General features: G+C 39.2%; 1 protein-coding gene across 2 annotated transcripts; it reads right to left on the reverse strand.

Moving 5' to 3' along the window:
• Positions 1–598: 598 nt before the first annotated feature.
• Positions 599–25,449, reverse strand: NLRP14 (NLR family, pyrin domain containing 14). 2 transcript variants are annotated; one of them, XM_012725276.1, is made up of 12 exons: positions 25,158–25,449; positions 23,751–23,822; positions 21,475–23,062; positions 18,040–18,210; positions 15,386–15,553; positions 10,278–10,448; positions 9,778–9,948; positions 8,429–8,599; positions 6,260–6,430; positions 3,905–4,075; positions 3,012–3,192; positions 599–646 (listed from the first exon to the last, which is right to left on the reverse strand). In XM_012725276.1, the coding sequence occupies exons 1-11, from the start codon at positions 25,447–25,449 to the stop codon at positions 3,060–3,062; spliced, it is 3,279 nt and encodes a 1,092-aa protein (XP_012580730.1). In that variant the 3' UTR covers positions 599–646; positions 3,012–3,059. The 2 variants fall into 2 exon arrangements, with proteins under 2 accessions (XP_012580730.1, XP_004683677.1); XM_004683620.2 differs by lacking the exon at positions 599–646 and having other exon boundaries at positions 2,946–3,192.
• Positions 25,450–26,443: the final 994 nt, after the last annotated feature.

The following is a 26,443-nucleotide window of genomic DNA, read 5'->3' on the forward strand; positions in this document are numbered from 1 at the left end:
TTCATGAACTGAGGGTCAAAAAAAAGGAAAAAAATACAACAAAAGATGCTCAAAACAATGTTTTTATTACTTAGGAAACAAGAGTCTTGGAAGTTGTGAATCAGGAACTTGAAGAAATGTCAAAATATGCATTATAAAACACAATATCACAGAATGATGTAGACAGTTGTCCTTCCTTCTCATTTCTTCTTCAGTCTAAAGTTTATTTTCCCCCAGGGCATTTGTGAGACAGTTTTTTGAGTGTCATTTTATAGATAATTCATTTGAAAAAATGAGAAAACTAAATATTTGCCAATGCCTCAGAGCTTGTACCTGTTAGATTACAGGACTGAAACCCAGATTTTTTGATTCTGGATTCATTTGTGTGGAACCCACTGGATACCAGTAGCAATTACAACACTACCTAGTATTTGGGGAACAAAGGAAATCATCCTGTACCCTCTTGGGTTCTTCTTGGGATACTTGTGTAATCAAAGCAGCATCAGACACGTTAGGAAAGTAAAAATCAATTTCATAACATATATATTTGTAACAGGATAATCCTCAGGGAAAGGAGGGTTCCAGGTTCTCTGTTCCATCCAAGAAAGGGTGAAGATAAGCAGGGTGGAGAAGCTGGAGAAGACAGGGAGGAGATCAGCGAGGAGTCCTGGAGGAAGCACATGAGATAGAGACATGTGGAGAAGGTGTATTTGCTTCATGGCCTTGGACTTGAACCAGGAACTTGAGAGACATGGAAGGAGAGAATGAAGTGGGTGAGAAACCTATGGGGAGGCTGACAACAGCAGTCTTTACCTTGATTTGGGTTTTGATTTTGCTCTTCCAGACTTTCCAAGCCCCTTCTCTGTGGGACCACATCAGAAAGTGCCTTAGGCTTGCAGGAGGTTTTTGCACCTCAGCAGTCCTGCTTTGGGCCAACCCTGTTTGGCTGGGCATTTACCCACAAGGGGATGGATAACTTTGAGTGCTTCATTTGGAAACTATATTCTCTTTTTCTTTTCTTTATCACATATTAATAGTATTAAAGTTCCTTTTCATTGAAGGTCCTAAAATTCTATCACCTAGTGACAAAGGAGCACAGACTACAAATGTATACAGTAGCAATAACCATTGGTGACCCTACTCCTCTTCCAAAAAAACCTCCTGAGTTTCTGTGATAGCAAATTGGACAAGTACTGGTTGGCAAATAATGTACTTATGAAGCCGCACACTGCTGCCTAAGGACACATTTCTTGGAATTTAGCCCACTGTTAGGTGACATGCAGCTGTGCTCACCTCACGCATTTACTTTTCTGAATGCTTTTTTTTTTTTGATAGACACTTAATTCCTTGTTTCTCAATTGCTTTTTAAAATAGTATCTCACTAAAATAATGCTAATGATGGACAGCTATATACCAGAGACATTTTGTGGGGGTGGAGCAGGGAATGGGATCAAAAACAGTAGGGGGAGGGAAATGCACTGGACTACGGTGATGGCACATGGATGATTTGGTGATGGGAAGCCCAAGGGGATTGCAAATGAGATGGAAAAATGCACAAAATGATGTAAAAAAAAAAAAACTACTATATCAAAAGTAAAAAAATAAGATAGCATCTCGCTGGTTACCTTGCATCTCGCTGGTTACCTTGCTAAGAAATTTAACAAATGTTCATTCTGAATTTATGTAAGAGTCACATTTTAAGACCCTTGAAAATTGTATTTTACTGTATCACTGAATCCACACTGGACCAGTTAGTCTTTGAAAGACATTCTCAACCAAAGTAGGGAAATAAAAGACTTTTCTCACTGGTTGCTAAACAGAAAGCAGATGAGTTCAAACCTACGTGAGGTATATTTCTACTGCATTTACTGCATACCATAACTTCAAATCTTTAAAGAACTATAGAAAATAGAGAAAATTTCTCCATTACAGTATATATAAAGATTTGAAGAAAATGTTCTGAGCTATTGATGGATTAAACACCAAAAATTAGTATAAGATATGAACTGCACAGTCCGTTTTGACAAATACACTAAGAAGTGACTTTATGCCAGTTCTGGACATAACTTTTAAGAGAACTGACAATTTTCACTTGGCCTTTTCAACACCTCAATCCCTACTGAAGAACTCAGTGTTTGGCAAAGGGCCAAAACCAGAAGGAGGAGCCTCATCCAACCCAACTTTCCAGTCATCCTTGCTCAGACACATCTTGGTAAAGTCATCTTGGGGCCTCCAGAGTAACCTGACTGCCAGATAAATACCACCAAAGAGTCCAAATGATATAATATAAAGGCTTAGCTGAGCCTGTTCTGAATTCTTACCCACCTAGTCATGAGCTATAATGATGTGGTTATTATTTCAAGTCACTAAGCTTTGTATATAGCACTACATAACCAGAAGTCTTTCACAGAAAATTTTATCATGCTGTGTTTCTGCCAAATGGAGGTACCCCCTTTGACACTAACCCCCAAAACTGCATCTTTCTATATTTCTTCACAACAGACTAGAGAAAATATTCATTGCACAAGTGGACTCCATTTTCTATCAAGACTTGTGATTCTCACATATTAATGTATATAAGAATTGACTGAGAAATTGCTAAAAAGGCCAATACCTCGGACCCTCATATAGATGTCCTGAGTCATGGGAGTCAGGACTCTGCATTTCAAGAAACACCCAAGTGATTTTTGACATTAGTCCCAAGACCACACATGGAGAAGCAATTGCTAAAATGGCCAGGCATGGGGAGGCTGTGAACTGGTCTGGCAGTGCAAACAGAGAAAGGAATGCAAGGTGCCTTAACAGCGTTTCCTGGTCCTCCAGTCTTATTTCTAGGTATCTCACATCTGAATTAGGTTCTCAATTCAGTTGAAAACATCATGTGACGCTTTTTAAAGATTTTTAATTTCCATTTTATTTTACCTCTCAACCCCCATGTGAAGGAAAAAAAAACCATTTTTATAGAAAAGTGACTACTAACCTACATCTAACACATCAAATGCAATATACCTGGGAGTCCCAGGTCTATTCACCTTGAAGCTTTGATTTCACTTTCTAAAAGTAGTATCAACTTCTGCAAATCAGAAATGCTGCCACCAAGGACCATCTTCACTATGACCGTTATAGTCCTGCTGAATGATGAGGTGTGGATTACTGATGCTCACACCCTTCAGCAGCTTCTGGGCTTCATCATCAAATTCCTCTTTGCACAATCTGAGAAAACAAGGGAACAGTTTTTCTTGCATTCAATGAAATATAACCCTTTATTTTCCTACATAGTTTAGAGTCAGGGGTGGGGTGGGGAACACTGTTAAAGTAGAATTTAACATGGCTGGGAGTGGGAAAGGAAATGGAAGGAATCACTGAGGGAGGTATAGCAGTTGAGGGAAAACTGCATGTAGGGAAGAAAGATTAAAATTTAAAGGGATCCAGCAAGCATCTTTTTCTATTCAAGCAAAATAGTACTGCAAATGATGAAAACACCTACTACATGCTAATTATTGGGTTGTCAGAAAGGCCACGATGCATTTTTGCTTGAAAAACAGAAAAAATACATTGTGACTTTTCCAACAACTAGGCACAATTCTAAATACTGGTGGCCCAATATCACAATAACCTGAGGGGCATCATCGTTGCACCCATTCACAGATAAGGAAGCTGAAACACAGAGAAATTGGGGACCAGCACAAGATCAAGCATGTAACTGGTATGTGGCAAGGCCAGAGTCCAAACTCAGGTAGTTTGGAGCTAGAGGTAGTGCTCTTAACCACTATCCTACATTATGTTTCTCAAAATTCATAAATGGTAGAAAACCAGGGAGTTAGAAAATGCCCAGCAATCCACAATCAATGTCTGCAACAAGGAAGTGGCATCCCAAAACCCTCTTCCAGGAAAATTTCCCTGAGATAAGCCAATAAAGACTTACCCTAGAACTTGTAGTTTACATTCAGGAGACTTCAAGACTTCACAGAGTTTTGTAATTCCTTCACACCCTAAAGCATTCTTTGTCAGGTTTATTTTTACCAGTCTCTGGTTGATGCTTAGAGTAGAGGCAAGATTCTGACAACAGAGGGAGGTCAAACCACAAAATTCTAACCTGCAGGAACGACAGAATGAAAGAAACTTCATACCATGACAGGGAGCAAGCACACAAGATATGTGAACTGGGGGTGTAGGGGAACTCCAGAAAAATAATGTGCACAGTTAGTGTAACTTCAAGAAATATTAGTACTTACAGTACTCATTATCAGTAGATATTTATAGGCTGAATACGTCACTTCTTACATCATAAATTACAATTCATAATGTAGGCCAGGAAATAAATATAATACAGGAACACACGAAGGCAAACTATGAAGTCACTGAATCTTAAACATCATTAAAAATATAGCAGCGTAAGTAAACTTTAAGTATCTGGGAGTTTTTACAAAGCAAATAGATGGTCATTAGCAACATGCCACTTACAAGTAAAATGCATACACAAAAACTAGTATCTTTTATAAGGCTACTCACAATTAATTTCAACAATTAAGGTGCCTGAGGTGGGAATGAAACTGGTTAACCAACTTGGAGGATAGAAGGGAACTATCAATTAGTAAGTTGATGAAACTCTGAAGTTTTGCTTTTGCTGTTGATAATAGTCAGTTGTATGAGTTCTCTGTAAATCTTGGACATTAATTCACTATACGTATGGTGTACATACATTAGTAGATATCTTCCATTAGTAGATGTCTCTGTTTTAATAATGGTGTCTCTCTGTGCAGAAGCTTTTTACTTTGACATAGTCCCAACTGTTGACATTTTCTTCTGTTCATTGCTATTGGAGATGAATCCACAAGATATGACTGAAGCCTACACTATAGAGTAGCATGCCTATGTTTTTTTTCCTATGTATTTTATGGTTTCCATTTTACATCCAAATCTTTTATCAAGTTTGAGTTAATTTTTGTGTATGGTGTAAGATGCTGTCCAGGAATAAAGTGAAACAAAATCAAGGATCATATAAAACTAAAACAAATCCTAGAAGTGTGACTGTAAACTGAGGAGGGGCCACGGGTAAGAATGAAGTGGGGCAGTGGCACCTGGGCTGGGGTAGAGGACTGTCAGTGCTGTGGTGGGTGTGGTAGGTAATGTGCACCTGCCAGTCAGATTAATCAGATGGCCAGCAGAGTAGTATATTCCCACGAAAATTAATCTGAAGCCAACACTTCTGGTATAAGAAAGAGGGGTGGATATTGTTGGAAGACATTCTACTGTGAAGCTTAATTCGACTGCATTTTTCTAACAGAAGTGGCCTGGCAGATGTTCCCCTGACATGTCTTAGGGTGTGTGTGCAGTAAGCAACCTGAATAAGTAGTCACTCTCTTCTAACAAAGAGCAGCTGATTCACTGCTTATATAAAATGGTGGGTCCCCCATCTTCTTTCCTGAGTGTTTCTCTCCTGAGCACTTTATGTAGACCCTGTAGAAATTGGGGGACAAGGAAAACTAACACAACACAAATGTGTTAATGCTTATGCTGCTATGATAATGAGTGGTAATGTCCTCTGTCTCTGATAGAATTCTTGTATCTCTTATCAGCATCCATGAAACAAAAATAGGTTAACTTATTGGGTTATATGTAAATTTAAATTTTAGATCCAATAGTTACAACAGCAGTATTGCTGTGAAGAAATCAAATAGTCACTGCAAACAGAAAAGTCAGCATTTTTTTTGAAACAGTGAAGGAGACCATGGTATTCCTCAAGGCTAAGCCATTTCACAGTGGGCTCCCCACAGAAGTCAACAGTTGTAAAAATATACAAGCCAAATCTTGATATATATCACTTCAAGATTTCAAAACAAGAAAAAAAATGTAAACAACATATGATTAACATTTAAAGGACGGAGGGTATAGGGTGAGATATGGAGTACACATTCCTTGAGCATTGCTAACCTTTTTTCAGAGGATGAATGCTAAAATCTTCTATTTAATAAGAAAAATTAATTAAAGAGAATTTGGAGTAGCTGAAGGATGAGTAAAGTAGAAGACCTAAATCAAATACCATGTACTTAATAGATACTCTAAGATGCTAAGGAGGTAGGAGAAACAAAGATGGGTAAAATATGGCTTCTGTCCTGAGAACATCCACTTCCATACCTACACCCATGTATTTAAAATTCAGATTCTCATTTCTGAGGGTGACTTACATTTAGCCTATATACTAAACTTTACATATTAAACTTCTAGCTATATTACCCACCAAATAGGTATCATTTTCCTAATGGAAGACTGAACTCACCCAAGCCTTTGAATATTACAGTTTGGATGGCTCAAAGCTTCATTCAGAATTTTCACTCCATCATCCTGCAAATAATTGTTCCCAAGTTCCAGGCTATGCAGGTTTGGATTGTTCAAAATAGCAGAGGCCAGATCAAGACAACAAGCACTAGTGAGACAACAGTTCGTCAACCTGAAGGAAGTACAAAAGGGCAGTGAGACCCTCAGTGGTGGGACTTCATTAATGTGTTCCCAGGAGAGATGTCTAGGTATTTGAACCTCTTTTATGACCCTTTTTTATCTGCAATCCATGACACAAATAGGAAGGTCGAACATTACCAGTAGAAACAGCTGAAATTTCTTAATAAGCTGACATAAACAATACTTTTTCCCCACAAACAAGTTATCTAAGAAACTTCCCAAATCCTGGAATAAACACTGACTAGCAAAACTAAACTATGAGTAGAAGCTTCCCCAAAGACCCCACAAATCTCTATGCTTTCAGTTTGTTACATATTTTTGAAATAAAAAATGCTTCCCAGGAATCTATCTCAAACTTATCTTCAAAGAAGGAAACTACATATAAAAAAGGTGTTTGCTTCAGGCCTCTGTGGGGCATCCAAAAGCATTCAGTCTGGATGTATCCTGTCCACTAAGCCACATAACAAAATCCTTTTCATCTTTCAAGTCTAAAGTAACTCAGTCTCCTTTGTCACAGTCTTTGTTCTTTGGGAGTTTTGCCATGACATTTCAGCAACTATGGAACACAATATAGTTGGCATTATTTTATTTCCCTGTCATCAGCATTTTGTGTTACTTGAGGACAAGAGCATCACCTTAGAACTAACCTTTTAATTTCTTCAGCATCTCTCATGCTTATAAATACAGGTTAAGGGGATTTGCATGGCCTAAATAAAGGCTGTCAAGGTAGCTAAGACAGTGTATGTTTGTCTATGTATTTAGAGCAATAATGAATGACAAAGTGAGCTGGGCAAACATCTTGAGTGTATAAGGTTACACCAAACTTATTCCTCTGTCATTGCAAAAGAAGGCATTGTATTTAATGAAAATCCCCATTATCTAAAACTTTGTCTTCCAGTTGAATAATAATAGTCAAGGAAATTTAAAGTGTCACTTGGTAACCTATATCATACATGTTTTCATAAAGGAAGTACAGATGCTTATTGGACCTGAGTGTTCAATCACCTTGGTGTTTACAGATGTGACAGTCAACTATTAAATTCATTTGGAAATCTAGTTACCATGAATTAGTCAAGTCAGAGACCTCTGGGTATACCAATGATCTTGTTCTAACAAAATAATGCTAAGGCTAGACTCTTAGTGACTCACCCAGGCTACCAGCCCCTAGTGGGAAAATCAGCTAAGATTACTAATTGACTGTTTTACTTCACTCCAGCCACATATTTACATAATGAAATATTAAATAACATGCACCCATTAAAATAATCAATGGATTATGAAAATATTCAATTTTTTTCTAAAATACTATTATGAAAAAGGAAAGCACAAAGCCAGGTCTATGCATGTAATCATAATTACCTATATTTGAAACCTTACTTTGTAAGAGAACATAATAGGAATGAAAATGACTGCAGTTTAAGAATGAGGTTGTAAAGTTTTTTAAAATTCACCTCCTAGGAAGAGCAAAGTGGGGCGCAGGCACAATGGACTATGGTGGAAGCCTATGAGTGCCTTGATGGTGGGTTTGATGTGTCGACTTGCACTTGTTGCATGTGATCTTATACTGCTAAATCACATACAGTGTTGTAAAGCCAATGTTACGTCAATTTAAAAAAAAAAGAAAGAAATTCCCATTCCAAGACCTTTAAAACTTACCTAATTATAAGCCTGAATTTAAGGAGGAATCTAGTAGAACACACTTGCAGTTTCAGGAACTGGGCACCATCCAAGGTAAAAATAAATGGCTGCACTGCTCAGTCTGATGCCTAGCCCTCCCTACCTGAGGGAAGTAATTATGATTACTGCAGTAATTACTTAAAACAAATATGATGAACAGACTGCCTCAGCGTCTGTCAGGCAGAACCACAGAGGGAATCAACAGAACTTTTCTCAGACAGTTCCTTAGCTCTCAGGCTTTCTTTTCATGCTTCCCCTATGCTCAGACACCCTGCAGTTGAAGCTACGCAAAAATTAGTGACAGAAAACCTACTCCAGGTCCTGAAGATTACAGCATCGATGCTGAAAGGTATCACACAAAAGCTTTACTCCTTCGTCCTGTAGCAAATTAGACCCCAGGTCCAGATGCTTCAGACTCTTGTTGTGTAGAAGGGAGGATGAGAGAGAGTCGCAGCTAAGTGAAGTGAAATGGCAGTCCCTCAGCCTGAGGAGAGACAGGAATCATTGCTTTACTCCCCAGAAATCTCTACCTTTGAAAAGGTTTCATGTGATGAGCCCTTCTCTACTTGCCAACACTCCCTCCCAGACCAAATGCCCTCTTTCCTCAGTGTCTCACTGGCTCTCTTATTTGGGAAATAGGCTTGCACCAAATTGGACTAGAAATTCATGTTCTTCAGAATTTTTCTTACTGTAAGAAAAATGTTAACTCCTATACACTGTACGTAAATAGCATGCCCGACTGCCAAAGTGGCTACACAGTGCAAAGTGGAACAGAAGTAATCTTAGTAAGGACTTTTTGTACATAATAAAAGTGGCATTTCCAATCAGTAGGCAAAAAATAGATTACACTAAATGGTTCTGGGACAATAGGTCTGATCTATGGAGGGACGTTTAAGTCTTATAAAAATAATTTGGAATAATTGCACACTGCTGTAAAAAGAAGTAACACATAATATTTCTAACAATATCCAGAAGAAAATTGAGCCTATGAAAGCTCAATTCCTGTAATATCAAAGGACAAAAAGATCTGAAAAATGGTTAAATTGTTTTTAAATTATTTTCAACTAATATTGGTCAAAAGGATCATAGATGTTGAGTGAGTGTACAAAAAATGCAGGCCCAGAAACTGCTGAAGGGGTTAAATAACCCACCCAGAAGGCAATTAAAACATATCTGATAAAATAACTGGTTAGGAAATTATCTAACAGCAATGAACAGAATATCACAGAGATCCAGTCATGCAATGGAATGCTGCATCTCCGTTTAATGGTATTTATGTCCTGAGTCAGGTAACTGTACAACACAATTGGGTAGGTTGATACTAGTCCTGAATCCACAGTTTCTTCTTGTGAGCAATTAGTCAAAATATGTAACCTTCCTAAGCCTCACATTTGTCTCCTGTACAGTAAGGCACCTAGAACTCAAGCAGCTAATTGGAGCCCAACAGCTACTTTTGCACAGATAAAACTCTTTTAGCACAGGGCCCAGCAGAGCCAAAGACACAATAAATGGCAGCTGAATATCAGTATCTTCATCACCTTCGTTGTCATTAAGATAATGGTAGAGAAAATGCAAAGGTTAGAAACTACTCATAATATTTTCTCTTTTAAATACATTTTAGAATGCATATATACTGAAGGATGAAAACTAGCAGACGCTTACACAAGGCTCTGGAGAGTGCACTGTGGGCATTTCAAGGCATCATTCATAAGCTTCACTCCATCATCTTCCAAGACATTTTCCGACAAGCATAAATGTGTCAGTTTTTCATTGTTAATGAGAGCTACAGAAAGAGCCTCACAACCAACTGCTGTGAGGCCACAGCTTCTTAAACTGAAAGAGAAAAACAGATGGGAAGAGATCCATGAATTCCCAAAGTTCATGCTTCTCTCCTTTACAGAAAAGCTAGCTGGTACCCACCACTCTTAGAGCCTCTATTACAAAAATCAACCTCATCAAATCTACTTAAATTACAACTTCCACTGCAGCTATATATAGAGTTTGATAAAACAAAATGCAGGCGAGAAGGGAGAAGCCTGGAAAGGAATGAGAATTAGACAAAAAAGGAGTAGAGTTCATCAAGCCCTAGCATCCCCATTCAAATCATAATTAAGATGGAACAAAATCATATAGAAGGTGGAACAAAAAAAAGCAAGACTCACGACAGTCTCTCTAGGTAACTCTCTGGACGACTTAAGGCCTCACATAACAGCTTCACCCCATCATCTAATAAGTTATTGGTGGACAGATTCAGAGTTAGCAGGCTCTGGCTTCTGATGAGCACCTTAGAGATACTTAGGCAACTGACTGCAGTTAGGTCGCAGGATTCCAGGCTGCAAAAATAATACAGTAAAATAGAGATGGCCATTCCTCAGAGAAGAACTAGACCCTCTACTCACCCAATCAGAGTGTGTGGTCTGCCAGTCTTTAGGGCCTGTTCTGAAAATCCAACTTCCCTGCGTAGAAAGTTAATTTAGCTAAAGCGCCAGACTCTTAGAGGTCACTCCCCTTACCTTGTTTTCTCCATCTCCATCTCTCCAATTCCCTATGAAAATATGTATGAAAGCATTCAAAAATAATTTTAAATGATAACATGTTTAACCTGGTTGAAATTTCCTCTAACTATAACATGGAAAATAAGAGGTTGAAGGATGGCTTTATCCTTGTCATCTTTGACTTCTAAAACAGAACAGAGATAGGCAGGAAATTATGAGCAAAAGTTGTGACTCCCACAACTGTCTCCCAAAGACTCATTCATGTCAACCTATGTTTTCTGAAGAACCCAGTCACCCCTGTTTTCTGAGGAAGCCAGTCCTTAAGAGTCCAAACAGAAGCAAATCAGAAATAAAACTAAGATGGTTTCTAAAACAAAGTAACAGAGGGAGGAAGCATCTACAGTCCATATTTTTAGAAGTCATAAGACAGAAGAAACAGAGCTACAATCAGTGACTATTAGATGTGATGGGGCAGAGAGAGGAAACCATTTTAAAACTGCAATTTAAAGAAATTGGTTTTGAACAACAAAAGGTTGCTAGAATATTCAAAGATACTTTCATGCAACAGTAAGGTAAAATGGGCTAAATTTTCCAATGGCAAAGGTGCCAGCATTTGATTTCCAGTTCTTTCATCTTATGAGACCCTGAAATGTGACAATGCTTTGCAAACCAGAGTCAGTAAACAGAACCAACACAGCACCAAGGAGGTTCCTTCCTTCACTCCCAAGAGAACTACCTACATTAATCAGGCCAACACTACATCCATGGAGTCCTGCGGGGGAAAAGAAAAATAGAACACTCCTTGGTGATAGCACAGACAACACCAGGATACACAGAAGAAATTCATGCTTCTCTGACCAAAAGGTGGGCAGAGAGAAATGTGTGTGGGCTATAATATGAAATGAAATGAAGCACTGCAGCTCAGCCAGCAGCCCTGGAGAGGAGAGAGAAATGGTGAGGAGGTACTCACCTCTGCTGAGGGGAAAGAGGTGCAGAGGAGATTTAGTGCTCTGTGCAGGCCACATGAAAAGAACAAGCACATTGTGCTGGACAGTGCACCCTCCCACTACTGCAAACACTGGACTGTACCCACAGGGATTGGCACTGACCTTATGAAATGCACTGATATCACACTGCAGAATTTTAGATATGGAACTCCAGAGAGGAGTGACATCAGTGATGTCACATACACGAGCCAGACCCCCTCCTAACCCCAGAAATTCCACACCAGCAGTTGTCCCCTCATGTCCCTCCCAACTCAGGAGCTGTAAAATAAGGTCTCCAGACATGACAAGCTCATAGCTAATATCCTCAGTGGTGAAAAGCTTTTCCTCTAAGATCTGGTACAAGACATGGAAGTCCTATCTAGGCCAAGAGAAAGATATGAAAGTGTGCTCTTGTATACAATGACTTGTATATACACAGGTCAAACAGTACTACTTGAAAGGACATACAAGTTGACCCCTGAACAACACAGGTTTGAACCATGAGGGTCCACTTATACATGGAATTTCTTAACAATGTAATAAACACAGCATCCCGTACAACACTGTAAATACATCTTCCATATGATTCTTAATATTTTTGTCTAGCTTACTTTATTGCCAAAATACCACATATAATACATATAACATAAAATGTAATCAGTAGTTTATATTATCAGTAAGCTTCAGGTCAACAACAGGCTATGAGTTTTGGGAAGCCAAAAGCATACATGGATTTTCAGCTGTGGGCAGGGACAAGACAGGACAGTGCTTCCAACCCCCACATAGTTCATGGTCAACTATAAGTATAAATCTGGGTGTATACATAAAGTGTATACATAAAGTGTACATAACCAACACCTATATAAACTGGAATCTTAAGTTTTGGAGTCAGACAAGATTGCAGATAATTTACTACCGGATCATGTTTTGAGGTTTCATGCCATATTCTTAGTTAGTAATGGTGATTATGGTATGCCTAGTGTTACAGATAACACTTAAATATATTTTAAACTTACTGATTTGGAAAACTTGGAGTCATATTTTAAAAATTACTCACTTGCATCGATTTTTCTAAAGAAATTTAACTTCAATAAAGGCAAAAATAATGGTATCCTTACAAAACAATTTGTCAACATTTCTTCTTCATACTATTCAAATGAAGATAATGAAATCAGTGTTTATTTTATATTCCATATTATTTATCTTTAAAAAGTTAGGATACTTCATTTAAGCCTTGCTTGGTAAGATTATGCAGCTGTATATATACATGTCAAGATTTTGTAACGATGCATAAAAGACATTTTCATATTAGCAAAGAGAATACTGGTAATTCCGTTCTAAGCTCAAGTTTTTGCCTGCGGGGTCGTCTGTGTAGATGGCAAACTTCATTTTGAAGTCTTTTTATATACATGACAGCTCGTTATAATTCTGAACACTTAACAACTGTAAACATCTGTATTAAGACACACTCCTTTATGGGCTCCTCACTCCTTCAAAAGCAAATATTTCTAGTGGTGCATATATTATCTACCTAGTAGAAAATGTTTTATTCTGGCTACTAACACAGCCATGGCTATGGATAGCTGTCATTCTCAGGCACCTTTCTCTTTATCCAGTAGTCAGTCTGTCTAGCAACTATTTTGATGACCTCTTTCTGGATTATTATTCTAATTCAAAATTATTAAAGATGTTTGGAGGGTTTTCCACTCATACCAGTTGACACTCTTCTTTTAGGTGGTTACTTTATGGAACCAGTGACTGCTTCCTCACCTCACTTGTAACCCCAGCAACAGAGCAACCTCTAGCAAGAAACTAAGAAATGATTCTGGACACAATCAGACACCACTAGAATGCCCTAGGTCCCCCCCCCCATCCACATTTGCTCAACATATTTTAAAGAGCTACCTTATTATCAGGCCCACCACATGGGAAAAGTTATCAGAACAAATAAGGTAGATCTTTCTCTTCTTCTTGGGATAAGTCTTTAGTAAATATTACCATGAAATAGTCACACAAAAGTCAGCGATTGTGTATATCTGTCCAGGACACTCATGTACAAGTGCTGATCTGAGAGATTCAGCAACTTAAAAGCTTTCTAAAATACTTTACTTCTAAATCTGAAAAGATTCTACAATAATTGGAGACATTTTATGAGGCAGACTGACAAAGAGTCACTAACACCATTAGTAGAGCAAATCATCCAAATGTAATTCTGACACATTAAGGTCAATGTGATCGATGCCCAGCCAAGTACCATGGCAGCTAACTGTTTATAACTCTTTTAACATGAAGTGTAAAGCAATCATAAGACTAGAATTTTTCCCATGTAAAATGTTAGTACATAAGCTTACCAACTACCCATGGCTACCCACATTTAGTCCTGCATAATGTAGTTATTACAAAGCTGATGCCTTTGCTGCCAAAACATGCACTGGAGCTAGGACAGCTGACCTACTGGTTGACCCAAACAGATGATTTCCTATTTGAAATCCTAGTAACTGAGTCTACATCAAGGATTACCAGTGGAAGACATTATTCAAACCTCGACTGATGAGATGATCACATCAAGCCCTGCAGGTCAGTCAAGTAGAAAGGCATTTGTCTTGGACCCAAAGCTCTGTCCCACTGCAAGAAAACATCTTCCCCACCACTGAACAGGTTTTTGCTACTCATGTTTTACTTTTAGACAGAGAAATCAATGACCTACTTCTCACTGGGATTTCAGACCAGAGGCTATAGATAATTCCTCAGAATGTCCTAAAACTACTTCATGGATGGCAAAATCATCTATGAACTGCTGACAACTGAGCTCAACACATGCAAGAATTACCCAAACTCTCTCTAGACATGCTGTACATGAATTTCATCCCATAAAATTGGTGAGACTTAAAAAAAAAATGCCAACTGCTAACAGAATTCATCTGTCTACTGCAATATATATATATATATATATATATATATATATATGTATGTATATACACAGGCACACACTACAGATTTTAATTGTTTATTTCACACATTTATTTCACATTAGTTTTCACAAATAAAGACCTACCTTGGCCCTTCATATATCAAGGTTCAGTCTTGTCTCCCCAACTGAATACAGAGATCACAAAAATGTCTAAGTGTGTAAAACATATGATTTTTTGTTTTGGATTTTGCCATAAATGGAATAAAACACCTTCCCTGGAAAATAAGATCCTTCCTTAGACCTATTATACAATGTGGTTAACATGTAGGATTGCCAACTGTCTCTCATTTTCACACACACATACAAATCAGGTGCACCATTATAGTCAACACTGAATGACAGACCAAGAAATTTAACAGCTGACAGCTACTATACTGCTCTTCTTTAACTTTCCTTACTGGTCAGTGAGTTGCAAATGTAAGGTGAGGGAGATTTCACTATCAGAAACTAAATAAAACTAAGCCAGCCTTAGCACACCCCCAGTTACCATTAGTACATTCTTTTCCATGAGAGTTCAAAGATACAATGGATATACATGTCCCTACATTTAAATATGGGAGAAAATTTTATTTAACTGCTGGATCTACTCTCATTTTGTTTTCGTATTTAGCAGCTGGAGACAGAAAACTAACTGTACTATAGGAGTCTTCAATGGGGATGGTGGGAAGAGTTAAAAGTCCAAGTAATCAGTCTGAACTAATCCCTGATTCCACATCATGAAAGTCTATGTACACTAGCCCTCAGGACAGAAAGTCCAGCATATAAAGTCCACATGGACAGAAAAAAGTCTCAATTATAGTAACTAACTAAAAACTTACCTCAGATGCTGGAGTTTGCACTGTGGGTGTTTCAAGGCTTCACATAATGACTTTACTCCACTGTCACTTATATTGCTCCCTTTCAGGTCCAGATGCTTGAGATTCTGGTTGTGAATCAAAGAATGGGAGATACGCTGACAACCATCAGGGAAAAAAAGAAATCTCAACCTTTGGAAGAAAAATATGCAAAAGGGATGACGGAGCCATCTCAGTCCCTAGTCAGAATATCCCTTTCTTTTCAAACCCAGCTCTTCCATATTATCTCACTATTCCTGCCATCTCTTATCTTACTCTGGGTTTCTCATATTCTAGGTGAGGTCATAAGTCCCAATTTCAGGATGCAGTAAAGCAGCTGGCTTACAACATAGATGTCTATTCTGACAACTGATACTCTCAATTATTTGACCTTGATGGTAGAAGGGGATAACATCAGGAAAAATCAAAGGAGTTTAATTCTCAATCCCAGAAATGACTACTAAAAATTTCTGGAATGGGGTCTCTGGTGGTACAGGGACGAAAGTCTCAGCACTATCAAGCTATCACCAGCTACTGTGGCATCGCCAGCCAGGAAGGTGACCCACCACCTATCAGACCTCTTTTGTCGTACCCGCTGCTCTCCTCAGCAGTGTATTTTAGTGGATCCACCTGTTCTGTTCCCCACTCTGTCTCTGGTGAATGCTCTCCTCTACCCTGAACCTCTGGCCTACACCCAGTTTTTGTATGCATAAATTAATAAAATAAATCATTTTTTTAAATGACTGGGGCTATGCCAATCCTGCAGTTACATTAATTTATTGTATCTAACTCCTGAAATAATACAAGGTGAGATCATAGTTAATAACTATTTGATATGCATTAACAAGACATGTTATTGAAAAATATACCATCATCTCAAGGACTCTGTCAGGTATATAAACAGCCCAAAGCAAAATATGAAGGAAGTTAAACTGGCCAATTTTCTTCCTAATTTCCACCTCATACCACAGTATTATTAGCTCTGTCTGCTTCTTTTATGTGCCTCTGCTTATCTCCCAAATTCAGAGTGCTCACCGTTAAAATCTCCCTCTGTAGCATCACCTTCCCTGCATCGTCACCCCACTTCCAAGCACATCAAGAAAACAAAGCTTTTACCTGTTTAGAGTTCTAACCATCACCACCAAGTAAAAGCAGCTAATGTACCCACTAAATATAAAGTATAATCTCCTATATTAGAGAAAAGGGTCTTGAATACGGCAACACTAAAGTGGGAAAGAATAAGAGCTGCCTTAATGGCGGCACCCTCTCCTCCCAGGGGATTTGCACTCTGAAGCCATTATGGAGTGAGTGAAAAGGACCTCCAGGAGCCTCTTAACCATAACATACACACAATTGCCTACCCTCTCTACACACAAGACCAGACTTAATCCACTTGCTTGAGATCTAAAGGTCAGATATCACGAATGTTAAACAGATTCCCAAGGAAGTAACTAGGGGAACCCCTAACCACCCGAAAGGAACACTAATCTTCAATGCTCAAGGAGAAATATTTTTATCATTCGTTCAGCATTCAGGTTTTGTCATTTGTTCAACTCGTGTTAGTGAGCACAACTGGGCCTCTGGCACACTGGTGGACATAGAGGCCAACAGAAAACAGGATCAGTTCTAACACCCTGTAGAGCCCACACACAAGCAGGCAAGCAAAAGTGAAAACAAAAAGGGTCTCTAGAATCAAATTAAGATCTAAAAATGGTTTTAAAAGACTGAAGTATCAAATGTTGGCATAGACGAGGAGAAAAGTGCTGGTGGGCATATAAATTGGTTACAACTACTCAGAAGAATTGATTGGTGGATGCTTAAAGTCAAACATAGAACCATGAACTTGCAGTTCTATTCCTAGCTATTAGCCTAAGAGATGAAACATGTTACAAAAAAGACTTGTACAAGAATATTCAGGACATGATCATAATAGGCAAAAACTGAAAGTTTACCCAAGATTGTGTTGACAAGAGAATGAATAACAAACTGTAGTATATCAGAATGGGATGCTATTCAATTTAAATAAATTACTGAAACATGTATCAAGTGGTTAAATTAAAAAAAAAAATCTTGAGCAAAAGGGCACAAAAAACACACTGTAGGAATCAAAATAATTTCCTAACACAAAGGGGGCTAAAAAGTGCTTGTCTTTGGGACCTGATGGTGTGAGAAGACAAGACAGGAGCTCAAGGAAATGCTGAGGAAACTGAATTCTCTTCTGTCTTGTTTTGGGTATTGGTTATGGAGATGCACAGAATTCCCAAACCTCAATGAATGCAACATTTAATATCAGTGAATTGCACTGAATGTAAATTACTCCCCCACAGAAAAAAATAGATTTGTCTCTAAAAATGCTTCACTGACCTGCCTAGAATGTCTTAGCTTTTTTATCTTCATCTAGAAAATTTCTAACCAGGCCTCAAATGCCCATATGGACAGCTAGTATGATCTGTGAGGTGTTCCCCAATGCAAGATAGTTATGCTCCCACATCCCAGAGGTTCCCCTAGTTTGTTTTCTTATAGTATTTTAAGGTGGATTTTAAATATTAGTTTACTATTGGTTTCCCCTTAATAAGTAGGAATGGGAGGAAGGAAATACATTGGAATAATTTCATTAAATTTCCTCATGCCATACTCACATTAATTTTTTTAGTTTACAACTTGGGTGCCTGAGTTCTTGATAAAAAGCCTTCATTGCTAATTCATCAAGGCTGCTATGACAGAGGTCCAGTTCTCTCAAGTGTTCATTTGTATGAAGTACAGAAAAAAGATCTTTCCAGCAATGAGTAAGGCGACCACTATCCTTTTGCCTGAATAATGGAGAAAAGGGAAATATCAATAAATCGAGCTCAAAAAGGTGCACTTGGGAGTGGTTCAGAGCACCCAGATTAGCTCTGATCTGGGACAGTCCACCAGAAGTCTTGCTCTTGGCACTGCAGGTGCTCCACACCTTCTACCCATGCAAAATAAAACCAGAGGGCTCTCTCTGGTGGCACAACAGATCAAAGCACCGCATTATAAAGCTCTCCAAAGTCATTGCAGCATGAGTTCCATCCTGACCAGGGAGGTGATCCACATGGCACCACAGACCTCTCCTGTCTAGCCCGCTGCTCCCTTCCAGCAGTGTACTCTGTCAGTCTGCCTGTTCTGCTCCCCACTCTGACTCTGGAGAAACCTCTCACTGCCCCTGCACCTCTGCCCTGTACCCCAGTTCTGTAAGCATAAATAAATAAATCTTTTTTAAAAAAATTTTTTTAAATCAATAAAAATAAGAGACTTCTCTTTGGAGGAAAATGGTCAGGAGGAACAAGGGAGAAATTGTCAAATACCTGAAGAGCCAGTATCAAGAAGAAAAAGAAAAACCACCAGAATGAGTAAGATGCTAAATAGTAGGTCCACCTTAAGGCACTGTGGTGTAATTAAGACCTACAGGCTTTATGCCCTTCTGCCATTTAATGGCTACATTACTTTACACAAGGCATGTTCGTTCCACAAGCTCTTGAGTTTTCTTCATTTGTAAAATGGAAATGTCATTTCCCTTCAAAAATTTCTGAGAATTTAACAGTTGATTTTTAGTAGGTACACAGAAACACTATAAAATTTTTAGTGCTGTATAGTTAAATCATTAGGCATAGTGTCAATAATTATAAAAAAATAAAAGGTTATAAGGAATAAAACAGGGTAGTCTAGTAATTATAAGCAAAGCGCTAGAACAGAACAGCTCTGCATCCCGGCTCTGCTATTCACTAAACAGGGTGAGGGGTGAGCAGCAGCAACACTGCTGGCCTGTGTGAGCCTCAGCTTTTGTATCTTAAAAATGAACACAACAGTATATTTTTATACTATTACTGTATTAACTCAGAAGGACAATCTATAGAAAATACTTAGCAAATATTTCACATTGTTAATGCTCTTAACAATTAATAGCTATTATTTATGTTAAAAATATATGAAAGTCTAGCATGTTATACATAAATAGCTACTGTAGGGGAGGAAAAACTAGACTACCATTGCCCTCCCAGCTCTTTACAGCTGAGGCCCTATAAACTAGACGAGCAAAAGACAGATTAACAAGAGAAAAGCATAGAAATTTTATTAGTATGGATATTGTGGGTACACATGAGAGAACTCAAAATTTTGTTTAAGCAACTCAAAAGGATGGTTAGAATTTGGGGCCTATAAACCTAACTTAGTAAGGGGGTGGTAGGAGAAGGAAGCACATGTGGAAAATCAAATTAAGACTTTGGGGAAAGATATATATAGGTCTTTAGGAAGGGAGACAGGTGATAGTTTGTGTCAATGCTTAATTCAGGAAAGCTGCTGACTTCTGTCTCCAAGAAGAGATCAGTGTTGCACCTGTGGAAGGGAGTTATGAAAGTTGAGTTCTGAGAGACTATGCTTTAGGCAGTAAATGAATTTCAGGAATTCAAGTGCCTTTATCCCAAAGTAACTCTACATAAAAGTGGTATACTTTGAAGTGGCAAATCCTGATCGCCTTCAGTACACAATAAATATTTGCTTTCTCCACACCTTACTTAAATTGGAATGAATGATATTGCAAAGGGCTAGTCTCTGTATCACCTGAGGTCATAAATTTCAGAAAATCAGTCAAGAAATCATTTATTCAAACATGCAAGTGGATAAAATGGTGACCACCATAAAAGTCCTGTTTATGTGACTTTTACAATGTTATTATGTTGTAAAAGAGACAGATGTCACCTATAATATCCCTTTTTAAATACTGAGTTCTGAGTCTTTTTAAAGCAACATTCCCAACTCTACTATTAGATAACAGTCCAACTTTGGTGAGAAGATAGCACAAGACTGGCACTAAAGTGGTCAGAATGCCTTCCTAATAATAACAGTAGTGCCCTGGGTTCAAGCACATCTTCTCTAAGAAGAACTATTAAGTCCTACTTAAGTTAGAAAACTGACCAAAGGTTACTCACAACTCCCCAAGGACAATGAAGACAGTGGCATCCCAGTCCATAATACCCACTCCCACAGTTCAGAGAGAAATGAAATGTATGTTGTTCTTTCAAGAGGAGTGGTTCTGCCTGTAATGGCAATGAGATAACTTGGGTAAAGTTGGAAAACTAATGATTTACAATCAGAAGTGAGACTTCAGTCTAGCTGTATATAGTACCTCAATTTTGCTTTAACTAAAGTAATAGCATCTACCTACAATTGTTGGGAGACAAAATGACTTGGGAATTAGAAGGTGGTCGGGGATATAGCACAACCGCTAGTTATTGCCTGGTGTGTGCTTGAATCAGTAATTGCTGATTTTTTTATGCTAACTTCTGTGAATCTCAGTTTTTATCTGGGAGTGAAGAAAGATGGCTTTGACTAGCATCGAGTTGGATAATGTTAACTATCCCATTCACGATGTGATTATATACCGGATAATAAGCCCAATTATTTTAGTGCAACTTGGAATTAACCCCATAATTCAATTCTCCCACCAGACATGGATAGGGTCAGAAAGGGCAACTGGAAGAAGGGGTGAGGGCAAAGTACAAGCCTAAAATGCTGAAAGTTCACTTAGCCCTTCAAACATTGAGCACCTACCAACATCTCTCTCTAGTTAGATGTTAAAGGACTGAAATATTTCCTACTGTCAAGCAATTAGAAAGGTGAGCTAGGTCCGTAGATTACAGGAGTCCGATCCAGACAGACAATTACATACATGAGGTTCAGAATAAATTCTTGGTCCCTCTTTTTCAGGAGGGCATCACTTAGAAAGGTTAAATAGACACACAATAATGGGTGCAAGTTTGCCCTATTCTACATGCCTCCTTGACGACTGAAGCACTTATTTCCTCGTGGTGGAGAGTTTTGAAAGCTGATAATTCTCAGTCATGTCCCTCTCTGGGGATTGCCTTCAGGCCCAGTGAGCCACTTCAGGCAAGTTTATACTCACTCTTCACTAGTAGCCAAGACTGGTCAATAAGGTAGGACCACACTGAAGAACTGCCCTGGCTGTGGGACCTCAGATAAACAATTCCTCCCACTCCCTCTGCAGAAACCTACCTCCTTTACTCCCTCACAGAGAACTGATCAAATACACTTACCGAGTTTCAGCTTCCGGGCTTAAGTTTAACAACATCTTCTCAGATACCACATTTACAGACAGTTTAATGCTCTGTAAACTTTGACAGTGCTTGAGGCAGAATGAAAACACAAGCAAATGGACATTCTCACAAATACTAATAACAATCTTTTGGAAAGATCTCATTGCCTGGCTTACAAATGCTTCCTCTTGACTCTCATATAGACAGTGAAAAAACTCCATAAATTCCAGCTGTGATGGAAAATCCTCATTGTTCCCTAGTATTTCCATCCACTGAAGAACCTTCCATTTTATCTCCAATGACATCTTACAGTGAAAGGTTTTTTCCAGTTGTTTTATTCGATCCTCATTCAAAAGGCCAAACAAAAAATATTTTATCTGAGTCAAATGGGGGTCTCTGTGCGTTTTGCTGTCAAGTAGCAGCTTCAAGTGTTCAAAAGACTGAAAGGGGTGCTCTGTGTTTCCCAAACCACCTTTCAACACGTAAGACACAGCTGCAAAAAACTCCTGTACATGAAGGTGAGAGAATGCGTAGCAGTTTTCATGTTCTGTGTCCTTCTGAAGAATATTCATGTCTAGGAAAATGGAGACATCAGACTTGGTTAGCCCGTACTTTCTCAGATTTTCCCTGTAGAACACATATGTCATAGTCCACACTCCTCTGGCAGCCAGGTGGCACAGGTTCCTCAGTTGGATGGGGTTGGGTAGATGAGGGCAGTGACCCTGTGTGAACAAGCTGGAGATGTAGCAGGTAAACAGAGCTGTGGCCGTTTTGCAGGTCCATGTGATGTCACTGCCCTTCTCCATTTGCTGCTTCAGACAAGTACAGACCACCCAGCACACTCGGGGAACTCTGCACATACGAAAAAGCATCTCATTGTTTCTCAATGAACTGAACACTTGCAATGCCAACTTTTTTTCCTCAAAAAACTGGTAAATATACTTCTGTCTTGCATCCTCAGCCATGCCCTGTAGCTCCACAGAACACTGACTCTTTAACAGAGGCTCTAGTTTCTTACATGCCTTGAGTTTGGTGGTCACCAATAAGGATGACTCAGGGAGCATCACTTTCCTCAGCAAACTACTCATGAGGAAGGACACTGGATGGACTTGGGCCCAGTCTTGGCACAGGGCAAACTCAGGTTCCTCAAAGGCGAAGTTGAGTTCATCGAAACTGTCAATAATAAAAAGGAGACTGCTTTGCTGGGACATAATCCTTTCAATGGGGCCTTCTGTCTTGGGCCAGTCCTTAGATATCATCTGAAGAAAGTTTCTCTCTCTCATCTGGTTAATTTCTCTCGCATTGAGATAAAAAACATAGGTAAACTGCTGAAAGAGATTTCCCTGCGCCCAGTCTAACATCGCCTTTCTCATCAAGGTGGTTTTCCCAACTCCAGCAGCCCCTCGAATCACCACAGTCAGAGGCTGCTTGCCAGTCGAGATGTCCACGTCAAACAAATGTTCCAACAGTTTTTGGTCTGCCTGAGCAGTTCCACAATGGAAATCTCCAGGCTCTCCAAACAAAGACTTCTTATCCCACGTGAGGTGAAATAGTTCCTTTATTTGAATTTTGTATCCTGTTCCCTTACCTAATTTGGAATGGAGCAGGGACAAAAAAAAATATAGGCTGATATCAAAGTGCAGCTGGTTTAAATAAGAATGTAAATAAGGTATTTCTGCAGATTAAAAACCTGCATTAGATATTGGAAAAACAAAGCTGACAAATACACAAATGAATTTATGATGGAAAATTAAAAGTTAGATTAACTCTAGAAGTATTTTCTTTGAACTTTTCCCCCATTGGAGGGTGGGGACGTGTGGAAAGGTGGAGGGGAGTAATTTGATCTATATGGACAACAGAGTGCCATCTAAAATAAAATAAGAGTGGCAAATAACAATAATAGCTAGGGAGGATCTGAATACCTGAATCTGAATAATCTACTTTATGCAGAGAAAAACATCAGTAGAAACAAATATTGAAGTATAACCTCAAGAGGATTTTGAAGAGAAAAACTATGAGTGAAAATTTGGTTTCATCTTAACCTAGTTAAACCCATTCCTCTTCTAGATTTAAATTCATATGTCCCTATCTCAAGAAGTCATCTCCGAACAAATTATCTCTTCCATGTATTCCTACCAGTTTTATTGACTCCTTTTTAAATGATATATACAGGGAACAGGCCAGAGAGATGTTAACAGTTGTTATCTGGGCAATAAACTATCATCCTTCAAAAGCTTAAACTCTCCCCCGCATCTGACAAAGATCATCTAACTCACCCAGCACTGCATCTTGATCACCTTGTATCTCTCTGGTCCTGGCTTCCTCTGGTCCTTTGGTCTGAGCTGTCCCTGCAACAGGTTCCAAAAGATCATGATATCTACCAAAAACAAGGAGAACATTGGTGATGGGCAGAATGGCAGCTGGGATTCTCCGCAGTGGTCCAAATTTATGACCATCTGGGTTTGAGACACTTTAAGACTGAAAAGTCTCAGACTCCACCAGCTTAGCTAAGGAAAGGGGTGATGTGGTGTGAAAGGTACTGAAGTAGGAATTCTTTTGCCCCACCTCACCCTGCCCCACCCTCTAAGTCCAGAACAAGTGGTCTAGTCACCTCAGTTTCCTTGTCTATACTGACTTGACAGGGATATATATGGTGAGACTCAAAAAAAAAAAAAAAAAAAAAGCCTTGATTATGAGCAATGAATTATAGATCTCTATTCTCTATTATAGGTTCCTTAAGTTTTGTCCATTTCATCATTTTTCAGCAAAGATATGAGGTCCTATTTGAGATTCCTTAAAATACTCCTAACTTGGGCCCTCCCTGGTAGCACAGCAGATTAAAACATAGCACTATTAAGCTAAAGCCACTTCAACGTAAGTTCGAACCCTGCCCACCCTGGAGGCTACCACATGGCCTGGCAGACCTCTCCTGACCCACCTGCTGCTCCCCTCAGCAGTGTACTTTATCAGTCAGCCTGTTCTGCTCCCCACTCTGTCTCCAGTGAATCCTCTCACTGTCCCTGCACCTCTGGCCTGTACCCCAGTTCTGTATGCATAAATAAATAAACCTTTAAAAAAATGTAGCCTAGGGCTCTCCCTGGTGGCGCAGCCGGTTAAAGCACAGCACTGAGAATCTAAAGCCGCTTCTGCATGAGTTCGATTCCCGCCTGCCCCGGAGGTGACCACAAGGCGTGGCAGACCTCTCCTGGCCCACCCGCTGCTCCCCTCAGCAGTGTACTTTGTGGATCTGCCTGTTCTGTTCCCCGCTCTGTCTCTGGTGAGACCTCTCACAGCCCCTGAGCCTCTGGCCTGCACCCCAGTTCTGTATGCACAAATAAATAAATCTAAAAAAAAAAAAAAAAATAGCCTAACTTGAGGCTTTATTAGGAGTTTAAGCAAAAGAACACTAAATGGGATGATTCTTATTACTCAGTTCCTTTAATGATTTTGATTAGCACAACATGAATAAATTAGTTCATACAGGAAGCTAAGACACTCCTTAAACTGTGCCTGCCTTTCAGTGTTCCTCAAATGATCCAACAAGCTCCCAGTATACTCGACCACCTTGGAGCTTGTGATTCACAAAATCTTTTTCTCTCGACACCCCTTTCCCAGAATCATCCCAGTGGGCTCCAGGAAGCACTCTTTACCCTACACCCAGCTATATCCCTGACAGCACTCACAGTTGATCTCTGCTCTTGCTCTCTCACACAGGTCCTTCAGGTTCATCTTGCCAAAGATTTTGAGAGCCACATTCCAGGCCTGCTCTCCTGGGTAATACTCATTCATCAAATTTGCCAGTTCTTCCCGCTTGGCCTTCTTCACTTCAGTCCAGGGTATCTGGCAGTGCCCGGGTTCCAGTGTCTCATTCTTTAGTAGTAGCTTGAATTGATTTAATTCCTCTTTGTTGAGCTCCTCCAAATAAAAGAAGAGCCCAAAATCCAAAAAGAAGGAAGATGAAAATGAATCTGTCATCTTGTCTATGGGCAATACTCAGGCTTCTATGGAAAAAAAAATCAAAAGAGCATGGAATAAATGGGGCCTATAGAAAAGAAAGGTTAGAAAGTGAAACACCTGGAAAAAATATTAATTCCCCAAAAGTGGTAAAGCCCACTATCTTAGGCACAGAACTGATTGATGTAGAGCTGACAACTGTGATACAGTTGTTAGCACAAAAACATTCCTCTAATATGGATCACTGAATGTTTCTTACACCTTTCCAGCAGTTTCTCCCAGTTCTGCCATGTAGGAGCTATAAGAAATAAAGAAAGGCATTTTGTCTCTCTGAACCTCAAAGAATCTCACAGCCAACCTGAGAGGCAGGTGATCTGAATCATCTGGCACAGGTCAGGCTCCTTCTAATGCTGGCAACTTTCCCTACCTCTTGTCTGTCCCATCAACACCACCATGCATCTCAACCATGCTGCATCAACACATCACTACCCTTGATGCATGTGCAGCTGGAATATACCACCATCGACCTCCTCTTGAGACATCTATGGTCCCCAATTCATACCCAGTCACCAAGGAAGGTACTAGTAGAAAATGGATTGCATTCCTGGCTCACAAGCTCCTTTCACATTCCTTCTCCAACACCACAAACATTCTGAGTGAGTTCAAAGCTAAAGACCACCCAAAACAGCATTTTCTTTCATCCTAGACCTCCATTCCCATGACATTATTTCAACAGCATTTCATTCTGATGCTCACTCAAGATTTTATCAGAAATCACCACTCACACTCTTAAGCTATAAACTCTCACAATCCATTTTCTAATACCTTCCATTTAATTCAGAGTTGTGATAATGACATTAGGATCTACAGTGATAGTTCTTCATGAAAGCTTTCTCTAGTCTTAACAATAGCCATGCAAGGGACACTCAGGAAATTAATAAACTTGCCCAGGTTTCAGAGTGATAAGTAGCCTATCAAACTTCTTTCTACTCTATACCATTGTCTTTAATTTTCC

Source organism: Condylura cristata, unplaced genomic scaffold (genome assembly GCF_000260355.1).
Source record: "Condylura cristata isolate star-nosed mole 26May11 unplaced genomic scaffold, ConCri1.0 scaffold00015, whole genome shotgun sequence".
NCBI lineage: Eukaryota > Metazoa > Chordata > Mammalia > Eulipotyphla > Talpidae > Condylura > Condylura cristata.

Coding starts and splice junctions, on each gene's coding strand:
- NLRP14 (XM_012725276.1), bottom strand. CDS start 25,449: ATGACAGATTCATTTTCATCTTCCTTCTTTTTGGATTTTGGGCTCTTC. Junction 23,823..25,157: donor AGCAAGAGCAGAGATCAACT/GTGAGTGCTGTC, acceptor AACCTGTTGCAG/GGACAGCTCAGACCAAAGGA. Junction 6,431..8,428: donor TGTAATCTTCAGGACCTGGA/GTAGGTTTTCTG, acceptor TACTTCCTTCAG/GTTGACGAACTGTTGTCTCA.